This window comes from Drosophila albomicans, chromosome 3 (assembly GCF_009650485.2).
Source record: "Drosophila albomicans strain 15112-1751.03 chromosome 3, ASM965048v2, whole genome shotgun sequence".
Classification (NCBI taxonomy): Eukaryota; Metazoa; Arthropoda; class Insecta; order Diptera; family Drosophilidae; genus Drosophila; species Drosophila albomicans.
This window is the reverse complement of record NC_047629.2, coordinates 14,969,084-14,989,689: the sequence shown is the minus strand read 5'-3', so window position 1 is coordinate 14,989,689 and position 20,606 is coordinate 14,969,084. Positions and strand designations below refer to the sequence as shown.

At 35.9% G+C, this 20,606-nt stretch overlaps 2 protein-coding genes and 1 pseudogene across 5 annotated transcripts; all 3 read left to right on the top strand.

The window, feature by feature from the left end:
* Positions 1-296: 296 nt before the first annotated feature.
* On the top strand, positions 297-20,480 carry LOC117568197 (aquaporin AQPAe.a-like). Of its 2 annotated transcripts, none has more exons than XM_034248662.2 (3): positions 297-842; positions 18,877-19,438; positions 20,060-20,480. In XM_034248662.2, exons 1-3 carry the CDS (start codon positions 697-699, stop codon positions 20,243-20,245), a joined length of 894 nt encoding a protein of 297 aa, XP_034104553.1. In that variant the 5' UTR covers positions 297-696; the 3' UTR covers positions 20,246-20,480. The 2 variants fall into 2 exon arrangements, with proteins under 2 accessions (XP_034104553.1, XP_034104554.1); XM_034248663.2 differs by lacking the exon at positions 297-842 and adding an exon at positions 18,693-18,801.
* On the top strand, positions 3,934-13,621 carry LOC117568199 (aquaporin AQPcic). Of its 3 annotated transcripts, none has more exons than XM_034248665.2 (3): positions 3,934-4,023; positions 12,619-13,168; positions 13,231-13,621. In XM_034248665.2, exons 2-3 carry the CDS (start codon positions 12,638-12,640, stop codon positions 13,447-13,449), a joined length of 750 nt encoding a protein of 249 aa, XP_034104556.1. In that variant the 5' UTR covers positions 3,934-4,023; positions 12,619-12,637; the 3' UTR covers positions 13,450-13,621. The 3 variants fall into 3 exon arrangements, with proteins under 3 accessions (XP_034104556.1, XP_034104555.1, XP_051859733.1); XM_034248664.2 differs by lacking the exon at positions 3,934-4,023 and adding an exon at positions 4,191-4,269; XM_052003773.1 differs by lacking the exon at positions 3,934-4,023 and adding an exon at positions 11,384-11,496.
* LOC117571324 (aquaporin AQPAe.a-like) lies at positions 15,949-16,894 on the top strand (annotated as a pseudogene).
* Positions 20,481-20,606: the final 126 nt, after the last annotated feature.

Here is a 20,606-nt window from a genome sequence, read left to right as displayed (position 1 = left end):
AAACCTTTATAATTATGCAAAAACTAACGAATTTAATTTAGTATTTACTAATTATTTATTATAACTACAGCATGCGCTTACATCGATTACAGGGTATAACGAAAACAGCATCAAATTTTGCCCATCGCCAAATGCCGTTTTACACGACACTTGTTGTCATTTCGCTGCTGTTGTGTGTGTGTTCGTGTTCGTGTGTGTGTATTTTTATTTTTTATTGGCTGCCGCTTGACATCTGCGGTGAATTTAAGCTTCGTCGCCGACGTGTCGACGGTTACTCTGTCAGTCAGTTCGGTGGAGCTGCGCAAGCCAAAAGCGAAACTCACATGAGACTCTCCGTGCATGCAGATATTAGTCGTAGATAGATTGAACTGAAACTGAAACAGAAACTGAAACAGATACAAATATAAATGTATGTACGAATTTTGCAGACATTCAGCATTGAGAGATTAAAGACTAGCATCGCGGTACCACGAGACCAATACACAATATAAAATAAAACAAAACAAAACCGATACCGAGTGCGACGCGAGTCTAAATTCGAATCGCAATCGAGCAACAACTAAAGTTCGTCGTCGCGTCTGCAAAATTTTGCACAAAAAAGCAATTTGCATTATAAGTTGTGTTGTCGCATTCATTGGCGTGCTTTTGTTAAACGTTGCGTGTATAAAAAAGTGCGTATAACAATACATTGAAATCATGTCAGACTCACAACAACAACATCAATCAGTGCCAAGCATTGCAACTATACTAAATGCTCAACAATTGCAGCGGTCAGACGATCATCAACAGCATCAACAGCCGATTATCAAAATTCCGATGACAACAAAAAATGCGCAAAAAAGGTGCGAATATAGCGGTAAAAGACACCTTAAGATATTAAGTTCAGTTGAGGCTCATTATAAATATATTTGACACACATTTTGTGCTATGATTGCCGAATTGCGCCACAGCCACAGCCACGTTGCGTATACGTCACGTGCGGCGGCGGCAAACAGCTTTGCATTTTATTTTTGTTTTATGGTATGTCTATTTCAATACTAGACGCGTTAATAATAATTACAGCTGTTAGACTTCAACATACCCTGCAATTAGCTGTCATTCATCACTTTGTGTGGTCTATTTATAGGGTATTTGAATACATGCAAATATTTTCTACATTGAAACGCTTTTTGCATTTTCCTCAAAGGCAAGAAACCAGTTTGATGGCGTTTAACAAGCCAGACAAGTCACAAGTCTGCAGTCTAAACACAAACAATAATAAATCATTTCGAACGGGCACAACCAGAAAAATTCACCAAATTTATAACTCAAATGGTTCACGATTTTGTCGCTTTAACCCATTAACGATGCCAAACTATTTAGTTTGTCATGCTTTTGATGCTGCTGCTGCTGCTGCTGGTGCAGTCAATTTAATTATGTTTATATTTATTGATTGGCCAGCATATTAGCATAAGTAGTAACTTATTTAATGGCATCTGATAATATTTAATTTCCGTTTGATTAAACTTCAAAACAAGCGCCGCTCATTAAGACGCAAAACTAACGATGACATCCAACAAAAAGTAAAAACAACTATTACAAATTCACACTTTGAGGTATCATAAAAATGCAATCAAATAGGAAATTCGTCAATAATGTCATGGAAAAGACAAGACGCGATAAAGTTTTCCGCTACAAACCAAGTGACGTCAAGATGTTTGTGGTTTTTAGTGCAAATCTGTGCGATAATGTGATAAGTGAATATCGAGTTTTACGGCAACCCTGACAAGTGGAAACTTTGGAACAACGGAACTATACAGGTAGGTCCCCAAATGTGATGGAGGTAAGTCCAGGTGTAATAGTGAATGAAGGCCATTGGGGGTCTTTCCCCATAAACAAAAAAACAACATTTGCTTATCAATAGTTGGCTGGCTGCCTGCGTCATGTGAACAGTGTGATCAAAACATAATTAAATTGCCGAAATTATGTTTACGTAGGTTTTTTTATATTGAGCAATTGCGCGTGCAGAGATTGAATGAATCACGAAGAGTTGCGATAAACAATTGTGAACATTCTTATTAAAAGTAATCTCAGCAACGGTTGAAGAATGCTCCAAAGACTGCTTCAAAAAAGTTGTCAAGAGTCACCAGAAACAGGTAACTAGTAGAACTACTTTGCGAAGAGGGGAAAGGGATGAACACAGACAGCATGACTGAGCTGACTTTGTATCAGACAGCAAAAAATGTGAATATTTTCCATTTGCAGCTTAAATACTACATAACGTATATTTAGGTGTATATGAACGTGATTTGTTCTTGGTTCAGTGATTTGGCTATTGTAAAGTTAATTAAGCCAAAGCGCAGGCTGAGTGAATGTATGAAGATTATTATCGCATATCATTTTAATAGTCAAATTACTAACTATTGCCTAATATTGTCATTTTAAACAATGAATAGACACTTTACAGAATTTATAATTGTACATCATACAAAATATGTTTGGAAAAACGAAAAATATAGCGACTATTCTACATTTCATAATTTGAGAAGTTTCTTGTCCATCCTTTAATAGATTATGAATGAAATCATAAAGCAGACTTTATTTGCATACAATTTTTTGAAAAGGAAGTTAAACTATCTTAAATTCCCAAAATATATTATATTTATTTATATCCAGTAAATTTCAGAAATTTATATTTATAAGAATGTTAAAAATTGCCTCACTTTAGCTTTTTTAATGAAACGGAAAAACATTTTCACAAAATTTGGAATAGCAGCTCTATTAGTTAAAAGATTTTTCTATAGGGTGCGCCATATAGAACAGGACCTAATGAAATGTTGAATAACTCCTCCATTTTTTAGCCCATTTTGGAAAATAAACAAGATTCATTTAGGGTATAGAATGCCATTTATTGATAATTCACTCAGAATACAATATCGATCAAATGACCGCCTTCATTAGAAACACAAAAAGCGGCCCTTTTTTGGGCATTTCGCATTGTATTTGACAACATTTCGGGCTAGCAGCAATTTCCGCTTTGATATTAGCTTTTAGTTGTTCAATTGTCTTCGATTTGCTGACATACACCTTACTCTTCAAGTAGCCCCACAGAAAAAAGTCCGGTGCCGTCAAATCCGGCGAACGAGGATCATGTCTCAAATACTTGGAGAATATTGATTAAGTATTTATGTCAAAGTATATTTTAGAAATTTTTATTTACCACATTTTTAAACGTTGACACATTTAATAAAATATTAAATCTAAAAATGAACAAAACATTTCCAAAGTTAACGATATTTTTACATTTCTAAATTTGTTCTTAGGACACTTTTAAAAAGTTGTCTCATTTTAGTGTTTCAATCTTCAATAAAATGTTTCAATCCCTATACAAAATTTACTGAAGCAAAGATTATTTTCATACAATTCTTTGCAAGAGCATCTTTAAGCATCTTTTAAAGAATATACTACTACAAGAAAAATTTAAGTTAATCTATATTTATTTAGCTTTCCGACATTTTTTAACATATAAAAAATAGGAATATGGAATAGCAAATGTTCACATGCATAAGCATGAACATGATCAGTTCAATCAAGTATTTAAATATTATACATATATTTATTATGCCAAATTACATCTTGAAATTTGTATTCAACACAGTTTTCAAAATTCCCGCATTTACGCAGCTTTCCAATCTCTTCGATAACCAGCTAAATGCTAAACAAAGCTCATCTCTAGCGGCAAGCTTTGGCGTGTGCCAAAGCTTCGAAAGCTCTCAGCACTGACGCACACAACAATTGTTGTCAGACGCGCTCTCTCTCTCTCTCTCTCGCTAGCTGTCTCTCTCATACTCACACAACTCTCTCGTGGTTGCGCTCTTTGGATGATAAGCAAAAACAAAAACTTTCGACGTTGACTGCGCTGCTTTCAAAGAAGCAGCAATAATACGCCGTGGTGTCCAAAGCTTGTTTTGCCTCGCCGAAGTTGATCGAGCGCGCGCCTTTCGCTGTGTTTTAATAGCAATCAAACGATCGTCAAAAGCGCAGGTTAGTCTCTGCAAGTGCGTGAGTTATTATTGGTGGTGTTTGTGTGATTGTGAGTTTCATTAATTAGAAAACTTGTTCCACATTTTCATTAATAAGAAAAGAGAAATGGTCGGCAACTGAAGAAATTTTTGAATTATGCACATGCATATAAAAAGGCTGCAAGTGCAAACAGACTGATCAGTTTTAGTTGAACAATTCGTTTGCATTTCTGGATCCTGTCTTGATCTCTTAAGTGTATCCTGACCGGTAAAGAGTGAATTTTTTGTGAGCATCTGTTTGTGTTTGTTTTTTTGAACGAATTTTGAGTGCGTATGTTGTGCCTAATTATCAAGTTTTTTATGTTAATTTATGAGCTGCGATAGACATAAAAGGTAGCTCCAAATTTTCCATATCCGAACTTATCGTTTATGTATCTCACTCTTTTGGGGCTCGGCCTTTGTCGGTATGTCGGTCAATATCTACGCCAGCTACTTATGTACTTATTAGCGATTAAATTCCAATTGTTTTTGCTGTTGTTCGGCGCTTGCTTGTATATAAAAAAAAAGGAAAAAAAAGTATAATAAAAAGAAAGAAAAAAAATTATAAAAAATATGCACAGCGACCAACCTCAATCGATGCACAAAGTAACATCGTAGTTGTTATCGTTGTTTAGATACTACCGCATTATTGGCTTATAATTATGTGCATTATTTAGCATTTAATGCACTTGGCAATCAAATGGCCTGCCAAACACGTGGGAGACAGTGCATTGAATTATAAGTCGCGTTATATAACAAGCCCATAAATAATAAAATACAAACACAAAATCAGAAAAATAAACTTCATTATTTGCCGATACACAAGCGAACACAAACTGAACTCCACTGAACCCAAATTCATTTTTGAGTTCGAGTTCAAAGTTGTTATGTTGTTGTTGTGTTTCAAAATACTTGTTCGCGCTGCATTCGCTGCTTTTCAAATGACATTCATTTAACACGAAAACGGAAAGAAGACGACGAAAATTATACGGTTTTTAACCGCGCACTCTCCGTGCAATTGCCTTGAAACACAACGAGCAAGTTTTTATTTTTATTTTATTTCTTTTCGAAAACATGTCATTCTTGCTCTTTGGAAATGTTCACGCACATTCCAAAAACATATGAGACTCTGTGTGTGTGTGTGTGCTGTTCCACTTTCCGTACATACATACGGGTATACAAATATACTGTGTATATAAATATATTCCATACTAATTAAACAGTGCTCGCGTTTCGTTGTCTCTTATCAAAATTATCATTAAACAAAAAACAAAAAAAAAAAAAAACAAAAAACAAAACACAACAATTGCAGTAAGCTTTCGCAAAAGGTCAGCGAATCTATAAAGTTAAAGAACTGATAATATAATATAGAGTACCTACTTCTTATGAGTGATTGGCAAGTGGATCGTACGATTTGACAGTGCAGCCAAGCCAAGCCGTAATCAGAGGCAACTTCAATTATTCACTTTGCTTAATCGCATCCAACTTGCGTCTGGCAAACGGCAAATGTTATATCAACATTGGCAAGACTCAAATATTTAGCAAGTCTATAGCAATTGCGTCGTGTTTATCTGAATGCCAAATAAGAACAAACAACAAAAAATGGAAAAACTTTAAAAAATTGAAATAAGAAATATTCGGTTGCCTTGGGCTCTGCAGCACAGCTGATAAAATGTGTCGGCAGTGAGCATAATTTCAATAACAGAACAAAAACAAAAAAAATATGGCAGCAGGTTTTGGTAGTTTTCCAAACTAACAGATACCCTATAAACCCAGCAATATAGTTATTTTTAACTCGATAATCACGATTTTCAATCGAGTCACATTTTATAATGATAATTGCTTCCCAGAGAATTTCGTTACAAAACGTTTGCAAGTACTTCTCAAAAAACCCTAAAATGCAAATACAACAACGTTAGAATCATAAATCAGCATTCAGTTAGATATTTGCAATAATTATAGACATTAAAAAAAGTAATCAAAAACAGTGGAATTCATTAATACCCTGTGACAATTGTGGTGACTCAACGTCAAGCTGCCTTAATTATACTCATAGTAGATACACCCACTTCAAATAGATAGTATACCCTACAATGGGTATTTAAAGCGTCGGCGTTGTTTTTTTTTTCTCTGCTCCGATCTGACACGTGTTGGCGCGTAGTGTTATTTTTTACATTTTGAGCCCAAAAATATGATTATTTACTGAAAATATCAGCACTTGCTTTATTTGATGTTACCCTTATTCCCTTATACAGTTTCGATTCGAATAGAGTTCGAAATTATTATATAAGGCAATTTATTAACACGGCCAGTGACACATGATGTGCTGCAGTCAAATCACATCCTGATGCTCACGCGCAATCTGTTAATTTGTGCTAAACAATCTTCTTTTCTTTTTTTTTTTGATAAATCAATTGCCGAATCTCGTGCCACTTTTGATAACTTTATGAACCACGACTAACTGTCAAAATGTTGTTATCATATGATTGTCAAAACTGGTTTCATGTGGAATATTTCATTAGCAGCGAACAGATTGAGCTATTCGTTGGTCAGGTGGCAAAAATGGCACCATTCAAAGAAATTAAGTATACGCACGTGATAATAGGAAGCGGGATTAACACTGTAAAGCACTTAATAATTCTATGTGCATTAATGAGCCGGGAAATTACATAAAATGTCAATGTTGTAAAAAAAAAACTATTAAGTATACTTACAACTATGAAATACCCGGTATATATTTATAGTAAAGGCAACACAGTGCGTAATTATTAAAAAAATAGAAATAAGTTCATATACCAAAATACACTTTTACTATATAAGGACTGTATTTTGATGTATACTGAAATGAATGTTTGGTATAATAATATACTATTACGTTCAAAATATATCTAAGAGTACAGAATATACCAGCTGGTCAGGCAAGGAACCGTAAAGACTGTTTATGGCGGTATACCGAAATGTATGTCTGATATATTGATATACTATTACATTCGAAATATACCATAGGGTACAAAATATACCAGATTTTTATACAAGGAATCGTCGAACTTTATTTTGTTGTATATTTGGTATATACTATTATATTCGAAATATACCATATAATACAAAATATACCAGATTGTCAAAAATGATACGGAAATTATAGCTTTATCTCTTATTGTCCCTGAGATCTAGGTGTTATTGTGGACAGTCAGGCAGAAATAAGGTTTCTTTTTCTTCTTCACGAGTTATAATACCCATCTACCCCATGGCTAGCGGGTATAAAAATTCCCAATGAAGGTCACTTAAATGCCTTGTTCGCATTCCACAAAGACATTGTATTGTATTATCACTTTTACAAGTAATCAATTACCAGTTCTCGATTTTGCTTTAATTTGTTTTACTGCCCACACTTAAGCCAACGGTTAGCTATCGTTTTATGACAGACACGGCTTAACAATATCGTTTTATAGCTTGCGGTTTGATTAGAAATCAAATCGGAACTATGCACTTACTCACCAAACATTTCAATTTTATTGCTAACTGCCGACCGATATCTGTCGTATCTGAACCTAGGACAATACTTGATTGAATGTGCTTCCATAAGTATCTTTTGTTGCACTCGTTGATAGCGTACTTGAACACATTATGAAGTTCTACACGAGCAATTAAACTGCAAATACAAGTATAAATAAATCAACTCGAAGTGGCGCCGACGATAGGGATTCGCCACATTTGCATTGTCTCTATCTTGGCTGTATAAATATAATAAATAACTAGCTTCGCATCAGAGGCGGAAGACAGAGTGGAGTTGACAGGCCTCATGATAACCTAGCCCACGGCTCGCATTAAGTTAACTAACATTTAGCAGCACTTTTTGAAATGGATCGCCAGCCGCCAAAACTGCTGTGCCACATGACATGTTTCTGTCTGAGACCCTCAAAATTCGCAGCAACAACAAGCGAGAAAAGAATATACATATAAGTGTATATAATTTTTGGGGGCACTATCAGACGATGGCACATGGGCAAAGTTTGCCAGCGGTTGCCATAAAAAGAATCTACAGTCACACTGAAGTAGCTGTGGGCGCTGACGCTTTGTTGCCTTTTAACTTTTGTTGCGCAATAAAACGTCAACAGTTGGCACACTGATAATACTATGCGACTGATAAGCGTCTTATAAGGCAGAGGCAAAGCTCTGCTGATTGCACGATTAGTACAGTAATTATATATTATATTTAGTAAACTAGTATATAGTTTAGTACTCTAGCCTATTTGCGGAAGGGAAAAGATGATGATGATGATCTGCTCAATGCCGACGTCAGTCAATTGATCTGAAGATCAATAGAGCTTATCAACATCGGATTCTAAGTGCAAATCGTGCTGTGTGTTTGGACGGTGCCGAGCATATATAATGAGCTAAATTGCTTATCAACTCGAAATGTGGAAACAAGATGCAGTCAGTCCCCCTTTTTCCCTTCCCTTCTGTCACGACAAGCGTATCAAAAAACAGATGCGCTTCGATAGATAAACATGTCGTCAATAGGGGAAGCGTCAATACACATATTTGCCCCTGTGCACCTAACAACAATACAGCACAAAGTGTGTGTGCTGACAATAAAGCAAATATAATAAAAAGTGTCAATATCTGGACGCTCAGTCCAATGTCTGACTTATAGCTGTCAGACTTAACACCAAACCCCAATTAGTCTCAAATTGAACAACGATTTGTCACACACACACAACATTATCAGACAATTATCTAGTCTACCAATCATAAATCATTACCAATTTGGCTACTCGACTTCATTTAGTTTTTTTTTTTTATCAAACTGTGAAAATCGTCTATACAGTTTAATTGCCAAATACTTGTGGTCAAGGCTAATCTGATTCTAAGTGTAGTCCTCAAGTAGCTCTCAATTCAATCTTAATTCAATTCCATCGACTCGTATAGGTATAAAACGATTATGCTCAATAGCTGAGATTCGTAGATAAACGTCAAATAGTTCTCATTTTGAAATTGTTCAAATTATTGTTGGGGGTATTCACTATTTGAAAGTAATATAAATTTTGTGTATTAAACTGTGATTCATATGAAAGCCACACACGTATTTATTTGTTAAGCACTGAATAATTCGATTTAAATATAATTTCTTGCTATCTTTAACTTTCTTTAATACAAATTTCTTTGTTCACATTTTGCTGGGCTTTTCAAGTGTCACTGTACTACGGAAATCTTGTTTAGATTCGATCATAAATTCGCTTATAGAGCACACTACAGAAGTTTTATTGGCAGCAAGCTTATCTGCCAAGCACTTAAAGATTAGTTGTGTACGGAAGATCGTTAAAAGCTTCGACAGCTTTACAGTAGCTTTGAAAGCTCAGTGTGTAGAACTAATCCTCCTACCAAGTCTACACACAAGTATTCTCCACGATCAAGCAGTTCAAAGCTCTCAATTAAAACGTCAATTAACAAGTTAGCACGCTCCACACCTTATCAATGGCGGCATCCATTCTGAGTTTTCAAATGAAACTTCCTCTTAAACAATAATTATCACATAACGATCGCACGAGTAGCGCAAATATGAAAACAAATAGAAAATGTAAAATGTGGGATTTTTTATAAAAATAGATTTTAATCATTTAAATCGAACACTAATCGAACACCGATCGAATCGTTTTTGTGTTTTGCATGCAGCAATTTCATGACAACCCGCGCGCCAACTGCGTGATCCTTCGGGCCATATCAATTAGCAATTTGTTTTGGTTTTATTATTAATAAGAAGCACACGATTTTTTCGACTATGGATAATTGATTTATTTGCATAACAAATTCGACATATGTAAATACACAAGTTCCGTTCCCTTCCGTTTGCAAACAGTTAAAGCTATGCTTTGATTTTGATTTTGCTTTTCTTTTACTACCATATCGTAGGTTCAATAATGAGACGTGGCGCGTGTTTGGAATTTTAAGGCCAACAAATAAATGCATAGAAATTGTTTTCGATTTTTTTCGGCCAAAACGTGTCATTCTCTGTCATTTGATGTCTTTCTCTTTCCCACACACGTTTATGTCGCCGTCAATCAGCAGGCAAAGCCAAACACTTTTCGCGTCTGGCTATTTGCCAAACGTTTCTCGTAAGACAATTACAAATATTGTTATTAAATATTGATGAACAAACATGTTAAGCAGTTAAGCAAATGTTGATAGCAGACAAATGCAGTAGCCACTCACAAATGGCATAATATAAAGCTCTAAGAGTTGCACAATATACGAATATATAGTACACAGTATATTATCATCATTATAGTATATTATCAGCATCAGATTGGACACGTGTGAGCTATACATATATGTAGTATGTAGCTAGGTGACTGCAAGTCTGTAGCCTAGTGCCAAACAACATTATGTATTTTTTATTTGAATGGGATTAAGGTTAAGTGGGTTATCATCCCACCCGTCTTATGCAATGAAAAAAGTTAAACACTTGAATATAAAAAACATTTAAATATAGCAGCAATATATATATATATTATTTCTATATGTTCTCAGTTAACTCATCTCGCTAGCTTCATTCAGAATATTTGCCGTTCCATTTATTTGATTTTATTTTACTCAATTGCGATTGAGGCATTTAACGCGAATTGCGTGCAATTATTGAAGCACTTTTGATAGACAAACGCCTCAGATTGATATGAAGATCGTTGCAGTGATTTGTTGTTGTTTACTCTTGCGTATATTGCGTAGGGCAACAAACGCAATTTCAACTTGCAATTTGTTGCAATTGACAAGTGTAATTGATACGAAGCAGGGGATTGCAAGACCTTTGGAGTTTCAATTTTCTATTGTGTTACATTCCCTTTCCTTCGATTACAATATCTCAAGTGGTTCAGCTGCTCCATTCGAAGACAAGGTGTTAAAAATACAAATCTCAGCTGATAGCAGCTGAAATTCAACTTATGTTGTTTTATTTTTTATTTCCTTTTGACAAAAGTAAATGTCACAACATTGTAAAACGTGCTGTGAAGAAAGAGAACGAGCGAGAGCGCAAATGAGAGTTGAGATCTTTTAAGACTCTCATAAATTCTGGAGATGTGACGTTTTTATGCTCACTCGACCTAAGGAGGATTTGCTAATTTCCATGTGAGCGCAACGTTGAGATGATGTCTCGTTTTTTTAGCGACTGCTCGCTCTCTCTCTCTTCCTCTCTTCCACACACACACTCTCTCTCTTTCGTTGTCTTGGTGCTAAAAATGGGCTTTTGATTTACGCAAAAGATATATGCACAATATAGATATACGTATAAATATTTGTCTATGGGACTCCAACGCTCAGATTGACATTGACAGTGGAGCTGTCACTTACTACACTTTTCGCGTTAAAAGATCAACATTTACACTAAAGACTGTTACAAACAAGTATTTAAGCTAAATTTATAGCAGCATATTCTCAAAATGAGTGATGATAACGTGAAACGGTAAATACATAGTCCATTAACCAATAATAAAACAAAAAAGTGTCGTTAAATTTTCTGAAATATATCTGGCGTGTTTTTTGAAGAAATATAATGAAAAGTTTTGACCTTCAAATGAACATAAAAGTGCAAGGCAGTCGAATAATAACTCTAGGATAAATCCGACAGGATAAATATTTGAATATAAATATTTAGATTATTTTTTTTTTTTGTTAATAAAAATGAAAGCTAAAAAAGCAGTTCTATTTTTAAGGTGTTGCTCTGATTTGGAATATATATTCCGAAATGCTCCAAAAATAAATATGAAACCGTGTGAATGTTTATTCAGCCAATTTTTGACAAACGCGTGACTTATGATTTTTCATTAAATATAATATTTATATTTCATATTAGCGATCTCTAATAGATATTGTGGAGATTTTATAATTTCTGTAATCGATGACAGCAACAGGTTGTGCTGTAATACAATTTGAAAGATTTCGAATAATCTTTAATAATTTTACATATTATATTTTCATAATCCATTTAAATGTAAATTATGAAGGCAACCTTAGATGAATTTGAATCTGAATTTGGTAATCAAATTCAGTTTTTAAGGATGCTGCAGCTGTTTGCCACGTGGCCATTAAAGGAATTTCTTGAAAAATCGATGCCAGCCAAAACATTGTTCAACATTAAAAGTTGTCTAGCAACCCCAAAAAATACGAAAAGTCAAAACAAACCCTAACACACTTACTCCCAGCAGCTGCACAGAAGTGCTTTAGAAGTCCTGGAATCCAGTTGTGCAAAGACAGAGTTTAGAAATGTGATAGAAATAAACATACGAGTAGTAAATAGAATCAGAGCCGCAGCAGCTTGTGATTATGTGAGTGAGCACGAGTGTTTGTGTAAGATCAACGTTAATTGAAAGGCTTTGTTGGTATGGATGGCTCAGAGTTAATACTCTAGCATGATTGATGTAGTTGATGTGATATTATATGATATGTGGCGCCCAGTGACGATTTTATGTGTGTGAATGAATCTGAGTGAGTCAAAGGTGAACTGCGTAGTAAAGTAATACATCAAATGATTCGATTGCTTATCAACAATTTCACAATTTCTGCGAATTGGTATTTCGATTTCCAGTTGTTTCAAGGTATTCAAAATGAAGGGATCTACATTGGATACGATTAGCTGTTTCCTCGCCGAGCTAATTGGCACCGGCATTCTGGTGTTCCTCGGCTGCATGGGATGCGTTAAATCCGATCTCTTCCCCAACAACCATCTGCAGATGGTGCTCAACTTTGGTTTCGCCGTCTTGATTGCCATTCAATGCTTTGGCTGTGTGTCGGGCTCACATTTCAATCCCGCCGTCACCGTTGCTGCCTACATCTATGATCTGGTCTCATGGCACATGGCTTTGCTCTACTTTGTTGCCCAATTGTTGGGCGCATTCATTGGCTATGGCCTGCTCATCACATTGATACCAGACTCTGTCAAGGGAATTGGTGCTGGTCTCTGTGTGACATTGCCCCATCCTCAGATCTCGAGTCCACAGGCCTTTGGCATTGAATTCACTGCCACAGCCATTCTGATCATCGTTTGCTGCGGTGTCTGGGATCCACGCAATGCCAAGCATCACGATTCGGTTGCCATTCGCTTTGGCCTCGCCGTTGCCTGCTTGGCTTGCGCTGCTGTAAGTTGAACACATCTCTCTAAAGTACCTTTTAATAATAATAATTTCCATTCTCAATACAGGGTCCATTCACCGGTGCCAGCATGAACCCAGCCAGATCTTTCGCACCTGCTCTGTGGAACAAGAACTTTGACAGCCACTGGATCTACTGGCTGGCGCCTTTGAGCGGCGCTGCCGTCACTGCCATCGCCTACAAGGCTGTCTTCAGGCGAGAAGTTGTCGAGGCGCAAGTCACATCCGACGAGAAGCTGCGTCAGCTGGAGGATGTGCAGCTCTCATAGACAATGTCACCACAAGTGCCAAATAAAAAAGTACATGCCATGTCAGAGGACAAGGCAAATCCCCCCTTACCCACTTAAACAAATCAAATTAGTTCTAAGCTTAGAAGGACATGAACGAATTTCATATTCATGCTTATGTTGTACACTAATATACAATTTCGATTAATAAAGTACATATTTCTATCTCAAGACATTTTCTTTAAAAACAGCGATTTAAATAAATCTGTTATATATTAAGGTTTCGATTGCAGTATTTTAATATTTTTAATGTAAATATTTACATTTTTTATTTATTTTAAACTTGATTGTTTAATACTGCTTTATTTTATTCAATTTATTGTATTCAAAGGTTTCGTTATTGCTTATATCAATATCAATATTTCTTTAAACACTTCTTTAAAATTCTTTCTTAGCCAAAAAGCTCTATTCAATCGAATATCATTGAATAATATTCTATATTATATGTAGAATGAACAAAAAATATCAGCTGTTACGATATTTATTCTATTTATTTTTTAGCACCACAAATTTTTAACCCAATTGTTCTAAAGCTCGTTATTATATTTAATTATTTCATTTCATTTTTATAGGATATTTATTAATGAACATTTTCGTTTAACTCTTTCAACATTTAACAATTTCTATTAAGAATTTGTAAGACATCACGTAGTTAGATTTGATCGAACCTGAGCTTATATTTTATCTATTTCGCTTAAGTATTCTGGAATCTTTATACTTATCTAGAATCTAAGATAAGTTGTTGTAAGATATTATTTTAATTCCACTTATTTTTAACTAAGCCCTCAACAATTTCTGTCGGGAATTGGAAAGTTTATTTTATACACGTAGTTTCAAAGTATGCTATAAAATCTAGCGATAAAGCTTTTATCTGCTGAGGACGCTACAACTTCACACAGGTGCTGGAAAGCAACATCAACTGAAAATATATATTATATAGTAGACGGCAGTTACTTGCACCGTCACCGAGCAGTATTTTTGGCAAAGTCTTATGTGGATTATAGTAATAGAAAAAATTCTTTTACCACACTTCTCGGGGCAATCCAGTTAAGTTGAGTTGAGTCTTTTGGGAGCCACTATGTTGAATTTGACCCGTTTTTGTGGCCAAAATTAAAATTTTTTAAATTAACAAGATTTTTGAATGCAGGTTTCTTGTATAATAAAGGTTATTGCTATACGAAGGTATTTTAGAAAAGTGGGCGTGTCAACGCCCACATAAATCGAAAAAAAGCGAATATATAAATCAATTTTCAAGTTAGAGACCCGAATTTTGGAACACATGATGAATGTCCTATTTCAAATGCTTCCTGAAAATTTGGTTCAGATCGGATAATAAATATGGAAGTTATTCAAGAAAAAAAAAAATCGCAAAGGCTTTAGCAGTTCTGCAATTCTGGCCAAATGCTACTCCCTAATAATTCAAATTACGCAAAAAACCGCAAAAAACGCATAATGAGCTTACATGTTATGAATTCAGAATTGACAGATCTACAACATGTATATGGACACTTACTGAACAAATTTGAACATTTTAGTTAAAACCTTTTGGAAAGTTCAACTTTCTTTCGAAAAGTGACAAGGGGACAACACTTGCTAAATATACAAATTGTTAGAAAAATACGAACAAAACACGGAACATATTAGTATCAACACATAGTAATAACTTAAAGAAGTAATATTCCTTTTTAATTTTATTATTCAATGATTTTTTGTGGGAGATATGCCAATTTGAAATTGCATCGCAAATTTAAAATTTAACACTGCACGTATTGTCTGCTTGCAACAGCTTACTTTAACAGCTGTTATTTTAACATTAAACTGTTAAGTTAACATTTTCGGTATACAATATCGCGATTTGATCATTTCTCAACATGGTAACATTAAAAACACGGAAATTTGAATACTTGCGAAAAATGAGTTTTGGCCACGAAAACGGGTCAAATTCAACATAGTGGGAGCGTTTGCCACAGACGCCTCAAAGTAGGCCAGCATTTGTTGAGGCGTTTCTCCTCTCTGTGCTGTCATTAATCAAATGGACTTAGCGGCCATTGCGATAGCAGAGCAAGTATTGACCAAGCCAGGCGCCGTATTTGCAACCGTTTGACATCTTAATAAGATAAGATTACGCATTAAACGCCGTGTGGCAATTCGTGTTTGGAGAATGAGACACCAGAAATCACAACAGAACATATAATGATATTGCGTATACGCAAGGTTGGCAAGCCCCATTTTAAAAGCGAAATGATTAATTATTAATTAATTTGTGGAATGAGCCAGCTAGACGATCCAAACAGCTGTATCAAAATTTCCATGACTATCTAAAAAACACCCACAAAAAATATCCATATAATAATTAGCATTAAAGTTTTATAATTCATATTGATGGATTGCAAGCAATTTGCCTTGCCTCTGCTAGCGAAATGAAACCTAGGCCCAATTCCAGTTTGCAGACAGTCAACACAGTGGTAGTCTTCGGGCAGCATGTCGCAGCGAAAGTTATCGTTAAACAGCGCAAGTTCGAGTCCCAAATGGAGGTATCTCTATCTGAGACGCAATCACAGGCATCGCTTGGCTGCCTTTTTCGCTGAATTTGTGGGCACTGCTACATTCATCTTTATTGCCTGCATGGGCTGTGTGACCACGCCCCTCTTCTTCAACTCACACTTCGAGCTGAGTTTGAATTTTGGTCTGGCGATTATGATTGCCATCCAGAGTTTTGGATCCATTTCGGGGGCGCATCTCAATCCGGCCATCACATTGGCTGCTTTAATCTATGGTGCAATCAATTGGTACATGTCCATTGCGTATCTGGTGGCTCAAGTGGCTGGTGCACTAGTTGGCTACGGATTACTGAAGGCTGTGCTCCCACTGAATGCCATCATCGGTGTGGATCAGCCAGCAGGAGTGTGTGTCACCACGCTCAGCAGTGACATCTCAGAGTTGCAGGGAGTGTTCATTGAACTGCTGCTCACCTGCTTCCTGACGATGGTCGCCTGCTCCGTTTGGGACCCGCGCAATGAGAAACTCAAAGACTCGACGCCACTGCGCTTTGGCCTCACAGTGTCGAGTCTGAATTTGGCAGCGGTGCGTATGAGTAATATTTGATAACACACTGAATTAGTCGATTATTATCGGGTGTTTGATTTGATTTTGTGTGCAGGGTCTCTTCACCGGCTCCAGCATGAATCCAACACGCTCGTTGGGACCTGCCGTGTGGAACAATTCGTGGAAACATCATTGGATCTATTGGGTGGGTCCTTTGGTGGGCGCAGCGCTCACTTCGATCATCTACCGTTTGTTCTTTAAAGGCGAGCGCGAGGAAATCATCGTTGAGCTGCGCGACTCGAATGCAAAAATTCAATTTATCGATAAGGTTTAAATTGTACAGAGTACTAATATTAAGTTCGCTATATACAGAAATACTTAGTTTTAATCTAGAGTTAAGTGTTTGCAATAAAACACGATTCCATATCGTGCTGTCGCTGGAATTCAGTCTGCTTATTGGAAGATTGCTTATTTTAAATTAAAATAAAACACCAAAATGTGTTGATAAGGCATTTCAAATTATTAAACAAATTGCATGTGACCGACTAAGTGTTCTAACACTTAACACTTAACTCACTAACCCACTTCTACACGCGTCTTTATGTTGAGATTTTAAAACAGAGACACCGAAATAAGGACGGCATAAGATATGATAAGAATTAGACGTAAGAGTAACTTAGTCGACAGTTTTAGAAAAATGCTGACACTTATAATGATTTAAAAAGGTTTCAAAGTGTGTAAAAATAATTGATAATTTATTTTCAAATTGTATTGTTCGCAGCTGATGCTTAACTTATATCTGTGTATGTAATAGTAAATAAAATATCTCTCAATGCGCAATACACAGACCCCCTACTTATATAAATAATTGTGCAAAGCATTGCACAATCTTTAGTTAATTATAGTTGGATTTCTTGAGCAATAATAAAGAATAGAACGTTTAAAGTGCTATATGGAAATGCGAGAGAAATAAATCGAAACTATTAGACTACTTCCATTTGAATTATAAGATTTAATTGCTTAATTTGTAATAGAGTATTAAAGTGACAAACAAAATACATTTCATTGACTTAAAGTCATGAAAATACTAGAGAAGTAAACCAATTATTATACAAACTTCCGTTTCTAGCAATTATTATGCAATTATTTGTTTTCTAACACAGTGGACAGAGAAAATATAATCTTAGACATACGCAAATGACTTTGCAAGCAACGCGATAAAATTGCTCATAGTGCACTTTACCTACAAAGAAGATTTAGATATCGAAATCCAATTTGATTGACTATTATAAGAAAGATTGACAGTTCAGCAGAAAGGGTATTTAGTTTCTAATTTCACTTAATTTAAGTGTCCAAAGTGATACGGTCTTATCGGATTGAACTACTCAAATACCACGCTGGTGGTCTTCCACATTCTTAAGTACAAATAACAGCTGTTCATTTGAAAGGGAGAGTTCTTTCAATTCGAAGTGATCTATTTCATAAAACACTTGAACACTTGTCGAAAAAAAGACAAAATCACGCAGATTATGCAATAGGACGTTTAACAGTAATCATGCTTATGTATGTATTATTGACGTAGCAATCATTCATCAAATATTTACTTCGGAAAGTCCTCTACAAAAGGTATGAATGGGTTATCTGAGTTGCAGTTGTAGCTTTACCGCTATTGTAAATTATTTTCATAATCGTTGTACTTACTAAATAACTTTGCAATTTAAGAAAATAATAATAAACAAGACTCGCTTGTCAATAGGCAAGTCGACACTTTAATACTCTGCTGCGATTCTAAATCATAGAATAGCTGATGGAAATCTGATTAAGAATTGTTACACCGTAACTGAAATTGCTGTAGTGGAAATGTTGGCCAACGCTTTGGGTGCTTAATAAAACTGGCTATACGGGTAATAAATAAATAACATACGCACATAAGACGTCAGCTGATAATTGGGCTTAGAGTTTGATAATTTGATAATTGATAATAAGCTTTGTTAAAGATTAGTGGCAATTCAAAGTCGTCAATCTTCAGGGAGAATTGAGTAGCTTTGCAAGTACCTGCCAATGGGTCGAGTGGGCAAAGCTAATCAGCCAGCGGCAACGACCGACTATACCCATTGCACTCTCTTTCTCCCTCTCTTTCGTTGTCTCTCTTTCTTGCTTCCATATCCATCCCCCAGTCGAAACACTCGATTCAGTTGCGCGTTGTGCGTCCGCCTCGAATGTTGTCAGTTTACAATACAACTAAGTATAAGCAATAGCGACTATGGCTGGCGAAATATTAAACCAAAGGCACGACAATTGCGTCTTGTGACTCACTTAGCATAAAGTCTAATGTCTAATCTGTGTGTGTTTTCTCGCTTACAGCAAATCCAATTCGCAGGACAGGCGATTCAAAGGATTGCTGCGAAATACATGCATCGTCGTTGGAGAATTTCTGGCCACTGCGATGCTGATGTTCCTCGGCTGCATGGGATGTGCTCAGTCCCCAACATTCGTTAACTCCCACTTTCAGTGCAGTATTAACTTTGGATTTGTTGTGCTCATTTGCATCCAGTGTTTCGGTTGTGTATCGGGTGCACATCTCAATCCCTCGGTGACATTGGCCAACTACATTTATCGCCTGATCTCGTGGCCCATGGCCATTGCTTATTTTGTGGCCCAAATGGTGGGCGCCTTCGTTGGCTATGGTCTGGTTAAGGCATCGCTGCCCGAAGATGTTGTCTGCAGTTCGGATACACCAAAAGGTGTCTGCATCACCGCACTGGGTGAAGGCATCAGTGCCGGACAAGGCGTCCTCATCGAATTCCTGCTTACCGTCATTCTGATCATCATCTGCTGTGCAGTTTGGGATCCACGTAATGCCACATTTGGCGACTCGACTGGCATTCGCTTTGGACTGGCCATCGCATGTATTTCTCTGACTGGAGTAAGTATTAAATAAAGGCTCTACACGGGCAAAAAAAAAGTTTTAAAATTAAGATTTTGGTCTAAAAAGTACGTCAGGAACATGAAAATCTTAAGGTTAAACATTTTGGTTTAAAAACATTTGATATAAGACCCAAATTCTTATTAACAAGAGTAAAAAAAAATCGTATAGTTTTAAAACTAAAAATATTACTACTATTTTTTTTAAATTTTTTTACTCTTTTCATATAAAATACAAGTCAGTCACTCTACTTAATAATACTTACTAATACTTATCATCGACTCGAGCAGAGCTTGAACTCAGAACATAGGACTTAGACTGCCATAAAAAAAGGTCCGTAACAGCTCGACTAATTGAGACACGAACGAAAACACTTAAAGCTAGATAAACACTTTATAGAAAATTCGCTAGATTACAAAATTTTGTAAGTTAAATCTATTAATTTGGTTTAATTTTGATATTTTCGCATTTGTCAGTTTTAAGAATATGTTCTTAAAGTGGTATTTTTTAAGAACACAATTTTTAAGTCGAATGTTCTTGAGCTTAGTATCTGTTTTTTTTTCTGTGCATTCTACTTGCCTTACTGATTCTCTATTTTCTCTTCATTCTTCTCAATCTCAGGGTCAGTTCACTGGCGCCAGCATGAATCCTGCGCGTTCCTTTGCTCCAGCATTGTGGAACAATGCCTGGGACAATCACTGGATCTACTGGGTGGGTCCTCTTGTGGGCGCCGTGTTTGCCGCTTTTCTCTACAAATACGTTTTCCGGCCAACGGGTGCAAAGCCCGAGGAGGAGTTGCCCCAATAAGCAAATGGTTTTGCATCAGGGAACTACAGTCAGAAATTTAGTTTCTGCACTTTTGTGATGGAATTGAATGAAGATCAAGAGTTTTTATCGAAACTAAAAAAAATCTAACATATATTATTATGTATAACTGCAAATATTTGATATATTTTAAGGGCGTTGTCGTGTAGCTAGAATTATGATCGCAAGCGAATTTTATGTAAATACAAATATTTTAAATAAATAACAAACAATGAAATATTACTAAAGTGTTACAAAAGGTGGCAAATGTCAATTGACAAAGTGAGTATATAAACATGCAAGATTCTAAAGGTATAAATATCAAGAATAAGAACAATATTGTGCATTCGGAAAACAGTTCTAG